Below are 9,213 nucleotides of genomic sequence, written 5' to 3' on the forward strand. Positions count from 1 at the left end.
CGGTCGTACCCCATACCTGTGGGGGTAGCCATCTGGAGTTCCGGTTGTGACCTTCCGGTATACGGTACGTTTGTAACTATATTCAATAAAGCTGGGTTGAAAGAAACTAAAAATTTAAAATACGTGATGGAGTGACTTTGCAATTGATGGACAAAATGGGAAGTCACAATCTTGGAACATTTGCAAATATATATAGTGCACACATAAATATGTTGGTCGAAATCAAATGAATAAATCATGTAGAAGTAGAAAGGATTTTCGTTGTACAGTAATTTTCCCTTTCCAGTTTCTAAAGCAACAAACAAGAGACTCCACTCAATTTTTTAATTTTAAGTCTGGTGAGGAAAGAAAGCCTATCAAGGATAAAGAGGATTCCGCGTTAAAAAAATTGTGAAAAGGTGTGGGTGTCGCTACAACCGCCATATCAAATGTTTGTTGATAACAAAACCATATCGATGCTTGATTAATTTTTGCATCAACTTAAAAGGCAAGGCGTTCAGTGACGCATCATTGTACAATCAATTTAACAGATGATTAAAACCATTATTACTTTGTTCAGAGACGAAGGAATTCTAAACTCTATAATCTGTATAACTTAGCAGTTAGGAAATTGGTTCGCACAAATAAGATGACGAATTTCAAATCAAGTTTGTATCATTGAACTGCAAACATTTTTTTATTGAATGCCAACAATTCGTAAGAATATCCAAGACAATATCACCGACATCCCAATCCCCGTACTATTTGATGAACGCTTCTGGCGGGATCTGGTTGGCGGCTTTGAGCTCGGTGAAAACAAAGGCAGCACGATCGAAAACCCAACCATTTTCTTCTAAACACCTACAAATAATATGAAAACATGATCTCTAATTTTGATTTATGTAAACAGCGGGAAAAATAAATACTTTAATGACCAAGTCGTATTCATTCCCGATTGTTCGGAAAATGATGCCACCATTTGCTGCTGAACGACTGGATCAACAAGAGTAGAACTTGCTGTAGTTTCACCAACGGAAACAGATGACGCTTGAGTGGAAAGTCCTGCAGGAACAGCGACTGGTTCTGTTAGAACAAGATAGAATTGATAATCATGTTACCAGACAAATCATTTAGTGCAAAGAAATCCTACCTTTGAAAGCCGCTTTAATTTGCTCGGGAGTAGCACACGAAATATGAATTTGCTCATTAACGATGCAAAAACCCCCTCCAGTGCTCGGAATGATGATGAATATCCGTTGAAACCAACGTATCAGAGAATGCCTTTCCGCTCGTTCCCGAAAAACACCCGTCACAGACATGACAATCAGGTGACTCTAATGTAACACATACATATTTTGGAAATACAGTTTATCAATAAAATAAGTTATCATACCGATGTAACAGGAACGTCCACTACAAGACTGCTTGGATCATGCAAAGTCTTTGGTAATTTTGATAAAAACGAAACTATATCGACTTTGCCTTGTTGAAGTAATCGAAAACGACGTTGCGGATCATCTATTCGTTTCAGATTGCGACTGTCTTTCATGTAAGAGTCCAACCTTTAAACGAACGTTAAAATGAACGTTAAAATGAACTATAAATAAATTGATAACAGTTCTAATAAATACCTTGAGGGTGCATTCGCTGTCTGTCCCGGAGGATAAGAACATGTCAATGACATAATAGCCGAGTCATGGTATGCATTTAAAAGTGGTTGGCGATCATCTGAATCATACACCGATAGGTACTGTTCCAAGAAAACAAGGACTATCTGGCGTGCTTCGTCGGAAACAAACCAGCTGCCACTAGATGGTGGTAAAGCAACGTCCTCTGCTCCAATGTCGAAGGAGATTACTGGCGGTAACTCCACGCCATCCTAGAAAACGATAAGTTGTTAATCTGAAATACTAAAAGTTATTATTTCAACAAACTTGCCAATTTGACCAACTTGGGAAAACGTTTCCTTACGGCGCTGAAATATAAGCCACGATTGCGTTGCGATTAGGTTGACCGTGGCCATAAAAATATAAAGATTAAACAGATAAGCAAGGACATAAAACTAAAATTGTGAAATTTGCAACACCTTCAACATTACAAGGGGGGGGGGAATAAGTGACTAGAGAACGAGAACCAGTTAGATATAAATTTTAGTTCAAATAGAAGCGATGTGACGAAAGGGGACCATCGTATTACATCAGCTTAAAAAGACTCAAAGTTAGAGAATGAAAATATAATTTCATACATGATTGAATTCGACTAAAATTAAAGGGTTGAGTTATCGGATCAATTTACGATTGCAATATTTTTAATCGAAGGACATTTAAATAAACAAAATGTGATGGGAAATTTTGGTCTGGATTTTTTTTTTCTTGTATGGGTTTGTTTTTGGTTGATTTGTGATGTGAAGATTTGTGGAAAGAGATCTGTGGATTGAAGACCCGGAACATCTTCGAAGCCGGGCATAGCAAAACACGAATTATTTCTGTAGAGAACGATAAGAGACGAAGACGATTTGGATCTTCTGATGAACTGCAATGTGAATGAACCTTGGCCGGTTAGTTGATAAGGCACTCCGTTTTCTTTTCGTCGATGAAGATTAGAGGCTCCACTCAGCCGAATTTTCGCCACGACCTCACACATGCCCTGTCTTTGAGGGTGAACGTTGTGGACAAACGTATTCAGTGACGGCTCGGTGAGATGAATCCGTAGTGGGACGATTTGTTGAACAACATATCTACACCGACTTTCACATGGTTTCGTCCGTTGCTTCAGCTGCGGCACAATCACATGCTTAAGAGAACGAATTTTAGGAAGCAATGTCCGAATCCGTATTTGTTGTTGTGGAAAAGGCGATTGGTTGATGTCAGGCGAGAAGTAGCTGAATGAAGTCCCGTAACAGTTGGCAGAAGTAACAAAGCAATGTAGAATACAGCATTGATGATGGATGTTGAATTGATGATGTATGCGTGAAGTTAAGATGACACATCATTCGACTTCTCATCCAAGTAAAGATGTTTCCATTTTGAAAATATTTCCACCAACACAGGAGTTTTAAATGATCCACAAACTGAGTTGAAATAAAAGCGGTCTTTTCACAGAATGGGGAGTAAAACTTTGAATATTGGGGGGCACATCTTATGAAAATTATTATGGGATTTTTTAGTTTTTTTTTTTTAGTTAAGACTGGGGTAAAAAGATGTCAGATGAAGTTGACACTAATAAGGCAGTTATTGAGCTGATCAATTTGAATTATATGAAATAAACATTAAGACAAAAGAGGACAACTAGTCGAATTCATATCATACTTTTACGCGTAATATTATTCTAAATGTCCCTTTCAACATCGCTGCATATTGAGATTTTTCAAGTTTAAATCTTATTCTAGTTCTCAAAACTTATTCCAAAAATGATATATTTTATACCAAAATAAAATAAATATCGCCATGTGTAGCAATTTCGATAGCATTACCTTATATAGGTGCTCTGTTCATTGAAGCGATCACAAAGAGGGTTCCGATTGAGAACTAGTTCTTCCAACTTCAATCCCTGTAAACGATCCAGCGAAGTAATTTGGCCAAGCTTGTTGTTGCCCAAATTCAAGGACTTAAGGAAGACTGCTTTTGTAACTAAAGGCTTCATTTGATCCACACTGTAAATTTTGTTGTTGGATAAATCTATAACTTGGACATCTGGTATATGATCCCCAATTATTTGCACCACTGTCTGCATGACATTTTCTCGACTAAGAGGTGTGTAAAAATCTGTGCATAATTCTGTACAACAATTTTCATGGAATTAAGGAAATGGCAAAAGAAGTTTATATAATAATTCTACCTTCATCCAAGTGAAACTGAGAAAGATTAAGCATCTTCATCTGCGGATCATAACGGCGGCTCATTACTTGCTTGATTTTTCCCTTTAACTCTTCATTTATTGGTAGGTTAGGTGCTGGGCTCCATTTAACCAATATAATCAACTAAAAAATTGCCTTGATTAGTATTATACAGTTATTTCAATATTATTTGTTCCAGTTAGATACAACACCTTGAAACCATCATGCAATGTGATTTGCTTATTTAGTGTGGATAATGCTTCAGCTGCAGTTGAGTCTTCAATGAAAAAGACTGCATTGTTGCCTTCAATATGGTACTAAATGAAAAACCATTTCTTTATGTTATAGCTATCTAAGTTATTGATAATAATTTATCTCACATAAATTGGAATGAAAGATACTTTAGAAGCATTCAGTAATGTTTTCAGAATGAAATCTTTTTCAAATTTCTTTCCATGAGGAATCTAAGAATAACAAAAGGTTTTAAAATAAGATAACTACAAACACAAAATTCTAAATTGCTTCTGACCGTAACTTTACTCCAAGAAGAGCCCCCTCTAGAATTCTGCTGAGGCCGTGCATGATTACTTTTTCTTCCTCCAGGTCTGGAATATGGAACACTGAAAAACAAGATTTACACAAGAATGAGAAACAATTACCACAATGTTTCCCATTATTTGAAGCATTCAATCAGTTGAAACTCTGGATTTTTTATTTACTGTCTGGGATGAGAGTCTCCATGTGACGAACTTCCTGCCATGTCTACATCTTGTTCAATAATTCTTTGTAATTTGGAGCTATCCACTGGTCTGGAACGATTGCGATCAATTCTTCCACTCTTGAAACTTGGTCTGAATTTTTGTTTGTCTGAAGTCTCACGGGTATCATGATCTATAAAATTCCCAACATGAAAACATACAACAATGCAAGATTAGCAGATTTAGAACCCTAATGTCTAAAATACTTGATAACATACTATAGTAGACCCTTTCATTTTGGACAATATTATCTTCTATAAATCTATCTGTTCTCCTAGTGCTGGTATTCTTTCCACGATGAAATCCTTTAGGCATTTTCTGTTAAGATATCAGCAGTATCAGCACCTTACCATATGATAAATAAATATTGTTTTGATTATTTAACAACTAACTATGGTTTTTTTATTACAAGACTTACAAGATTTCAAAGTTAATGATAAAGGCTTTAGGATACCGTGGGGAAAAATTAAATGAGCCAATGTTAGTGTTGCCTTAGAACGACAATCGCATGGGGAAAGTGTGCTCGCTGCGTGCTGGACTGCTGATGCAATATCAATTTCTTCTTAGATATCGATAGATACCGTATACGCCATCTATCAGTAAAAAATTCAACTCTTTGTTTAATGCTGCATTTCAAAATGGTTAGATCTATTGCCACGAAATGATGTCGTGGCGCGACGGTCGAAACTATCTAAATTGCCACGGCATCTTTCACTTCCTTTACATATTTCTATATTTCCAGCATATTTCCTTTACAGCCATTCATACTTCTTCATATGCAAAGTAGGCCTATCACAGTCTAAGAACGTATTTTCAAGTTCAAGATTGGAGGGTCATTCGTTGACAAGTCGAATTTTTCCGTCGCAAAAAAAAAAAATAGATTTGTACCATTTTTTTACTGTGGGTTCTTCCTGTTATTGGGATTACTTTTGCCAAAGGAAAATTTTTTCCGCTCAGCAGAAGTTGAGTAATAAATTCCCCAAATTTCCCATTTTTTTATTTTTTTATGTGCGTTTTTGTGATTTATTTCATATTTCACCCATTCATTTTTTATTTAAAAAACAGCAAAAAGAAAGAAAAAAAAATTTTCTTTCTTTTGGTTTCTGTCCGATAAAAAAATAATAATCCCGTCCACCAGAGAAAATGATTCTAATACTAAAAGTTTGGTTGCATTTCACTTAATCTGGCCGCTCGGACGGCCCTCATTTTTTTACAGCCATAGAAATAGTTGTAATGAATAAGCAAAAAAAAAAAAAAATTAGGCTTAACCCGCAATTGGTTTAAGAGTTACAAATAAAAAAAAACGGATTTTTTCGCGTCTTTTCAACGTGCTCGTTGAAGAGTACCGTAGGAGAGTGCGTGACGCGGCGCGCGCACCCTTCAACACGGGGGAAGCCCACGGCCGCCCACGGCCTAGCCCAAATATGAAGAAACCTACTCTTCTTAAAAAAGAAAAAAATGTATATTTTTCAAAATTTGCCAATTGGCAAGTATAATTTGGCTGAAGCATGGTCATGTTCATCTTTTTGAAGCTTAAACATTCGATTTCAGCAGCAGCAGCAGCAGCCGCAGCCAATGCAGCTCCGCAACAACCAATAGTGAATCCACCCAGAGCATTTAAGCCTTATGGTTCACCACCACCTTTCGATCTGGAAGCTGAACGCGATTCATTCGGCGTATGGGAAGAAAGATGGAAGATATTTCTGGCTCTATCAACCATCGATGAAGTACTCGACGCCGCCGCACGTTCCGCGTACAAGACAAATCAGCTTAAATCTTGCCTGTCAACCCCTACGTTGCAGGCTGTACTTTCAGCCAGACTCACGGCAGTCCAACTGGGAGATCACGAGGAAATCATCAACCTACCGCACCCACTGCAATGCGGGCCGGAACCGGCACGTCTGGCGTCATCAATTCGCAATATTTTTCCAGCTCCCAAACCAATCGGCAGACAACTGGCTATGCAGTCTCCGTGATATCAGCCGCAAGTGCGACTTCGTACAAGATTGTTGTGCCCTATGTGAACCGACGCGTATATTGGGCCAACTGATATCCATTGTATCAGACAACACCGTTCGCATCAAACTTCTAGAGCTCGGCGACGCACTCACCCTAGATCAGGCACTAACAATCCTCCATCGGCCGAAACATCCCAACTACAAGCTGCGTCTCTTCAACAAAACGATCATGCCATTAACGCCATCCGCCGCTCGGCCTACAAATCTAGCAAGTCACCCACGCGCGACAACAAACAGACACGTTTTGCCCCGGACAAGAAGTCTCACGGCCGAACGTCAGCGCCATGCCGTTATTGTGGTGGGCCCCAACGACACGGCACAACTCAGTGCCCGGCGTTCGGAAAAAGCTGCGACAATTGCGGAAAAGACAATTACTTCGCGTCGGTGTGTGAGAGCGAACCCAAAAATGTGGGCAGCATTCACGTTCAACGAGTGACAGCGATCACCGAGGAGGAGTCAGTGGCCATTAGCATCGTGGCCCACCCAAATGGGCCAACAGTTACCACCCGAGGGTACCAGACATAGGCTCCCAACTAGATGCCACCCCACACTCGCTCTACCGCATTTCGTTCCCAGATATTCCACTTCGCCCAGGGGTTGCAGCTCGCACCGCCACGGGAAACGCCATCACTTGCGTCGGATCATTCGCGGCAACGATCGATTGGCTTGCAGGCGACGGGTTATCCCGTCCCGTCGCCACCACGCTATACGTACTAGAAGACCTACAGCAACCAGTACTCTGCTCTGAAACTCAACGAAAACTAAGCATGCTCCACACCAAGTATCCACAAGCCCACATCAATCATATCTCATCTACATCTACGGCGCAGCCGTCCGAGGAGCAAAAGAAAGCAGACCTATCGTCGCTCATGGCAGAAGTACCGCGTGTGTTCGACGGCGTGTGCCGAGTGATGTCCGGACCTCCTTGCCGTTTTGTTTTGAAATAAGGAGCAGTCCCAGTAAAAATACGCGGCTCCAGACCAGTATCGGAACCACTCCGAATCCCGTTTAGAGACGAACTGGCCGCTCAGGTCAAACAAGGCATAATCCGAAAATTACGCCCAGAGGAAGTCACGCCCTGGATTCACAGAACAGTAGTGGTTCCAAAGAAGCAAGGCGGCGTCCGTTTCTGCCCCGATTATCGCCCACTCAACATGTTCCTCATCGGCTCGAAGTTTGACAACCCAACGCCATTCCAATCGGTGCGGTCCATCCCAAGAGGAATGAAATTTTTTACGGTAGTCGACGCGTTAAAAGGATACCATCAATGCGCGCTCGTCGCAGAATCGATGGCGCTCACCACATTCACGACGCCGGAGGGCCTCCACCAGTATACCCGCCTACCTATGGGAATAAGCCACGCCGGCGACGACTACGGCAGGCGTTTTTCCGACATTTTTGGGCACATCCCCAACACCACCCGCTGCATGGAAGACCTGGTAATCTATTCACGCACCTACGAAGAACACATAAGCCTGCTACGCATGCTCTTCAAGACGGCCAACGACAACAACCTGTCGTTCAACAAAAACAAGACGGTCTTTGCCAAGCCTACAGCTATTTGTGCCGTCTATGAAGTTTCAGCAGACGGATTCCGGCCCAACCCAGAACTCACACGAGCCATCAGAGAATTCCCGCGGCCAACAAACATCACCGATTTACGTTCCTTTTACGGACTATGCCAACAAGTGGGAAACTTCAGCGACAAAATTTCTGCAGCTTTGAACCCCCTATCACCGCTTAAAAAAAAACATCAGCTGGGAGTGGTCGGCCGATCACGAAGAGGCATTCCGTGCCGCTTGCAACACATAGGCCGTCGTCCCCGACCTCGCATTTTACGATCCGAGCCGTCCAACATCCTTAGCGGTCGACGCATCACTGTTGAACGGGCTCGGATTTATTTTGAAGCAACAAAACGAATCCGGTACGTGGCACGTCATGCAAGCTGGTTCCAGATTCCTCCGAACACCAGAAACAAGATATGCCATGATAGAACTGGAATGCCTGGAGGCATCCTGGGGCATGAAACAAAGCCGTCAATTCCTCGAAGGGCTCCCAAGCTTCGAGCTGGTCACAGATCACCACCCATTGGTACCCATTTTAAACGACTACGCTTTAGAAAAGCTGGACAACCCGCGGCTTCTCCGGCTACGTCTTCAGATGGCGCGGTACAATTTCACCGCTCGATGGATCCCGGGAAACCGCAATATTGAAGCCGACGCCCTCTCACGTTCACCAATCTCCCCAGGCGCACCCTCGGACAAGCTCGGAGACGGACCGCAAACCTTCACAGCCAGAATCGCCATGATTGCAATCAACCTATCCTCCACATCTTGAGACAAACCTTTGTCTAAGTTAGGGGTCACTCAATCAGACAAAGGTTTTTCTCAAGAATGTTGTATTTTTTTTTAATTGAAACTTTCATTTTTTTAAGTGATATTTTTCTACCACATCATATTTTTCAATTATACCTATCTTTACGGCGTTTGGGTCTTTTAAAGCTACATTTATCTTGAGACAACGCTTTTTCTCAATTTTATTAGTGTTTTTTTTTATCCATCGAATGTTGTCAGATAAATTAATCTAAAGCTATAGTTTGAAATAATTGCCTAATAATATGGGA

General features: G+C 41.2%; 1 protein-coding gene across 1 annotated transcript; it reads right to left on the reverse strand.

Annotated features, from left to right (window-relative positions):
- Positions 1 to 657: 657 nt before the first annotated feature.
- Positions 658 to 5,138, reverse strand: LOC124191243 (nuclear RNA export factor 1-like). The gene is made up of 14 exons (XM_046584339.1): positions 4,991 to 5,138; positions 4,791 to 4,917; positions 4,534 to 4,705; positions 4,344 to 4,434; positions 4,195 to 4,278; positions 4,027 to 4,131; positions 3,817 to 3,958; positions 3,452 to 3,755; positions 1,918 to 1,954; positions 1,611 to 1,858; positions 1,373 to 1,541; positions 1,130 to 1,313; positions 906 to 1,062; positions 658 to 840 (listed from the first exon to the last, which is right to left on the reverse strand). The coding sequence occupies exons 2-14, from the start codon at positions 4,885 to 4,887 to the stop codon at positions 741 to 743; spliced, it is 1,890 nt and encodes a 629-aa protein (XP_046440295.1). The 5' UTR covers positions 4,888 to 4,917; positions 4,991 to 5,138; the 3' UTR covers positions 658 to 740.
- Between the last annotated feature and the right edge of the window lie 4,075 nt (positions 5,139 to 9,213).

The sequence above is a fragment of the Daphnia pulex genome, chromosome 3 (genome assembly GCF_021134715.1).
Source record: "Daphnia pulex isolate KAP4 chromosome 3, ASM2113471v1".
NCBI classification, from domain to species: Eukaryota; Metazoa; Arthropoda; class Branchiopoda; order Diplostraca; family Daphniidae; genus Daphnia; species Daphnia pulex.

Bases quoted from the DNA above. Each gene is read 5' to 3' on its own strand.
- LOC124191243 (XM_046584339.1), bottom strand. From the start codon at position 4,887: ATGCCTAAAGGATTTCATCGTGGAAAGAATACCAGCACTAGGAGAACA. The intron at 4,132-4,194 runs GTGAGATAAATT...TTTTTCATTTAG, and splicing joins TATCTTTCATTCCAATTTAT to TACCATATTGAAGGCAACAA. The intron at 1,859-1,917 runs GCAAGTTTGTTG...ATCGTTTTCTAG, and splicing joins TTCCCAAGTTGGTCAAATTG to GATGGCGTGGAGTTACCGCC.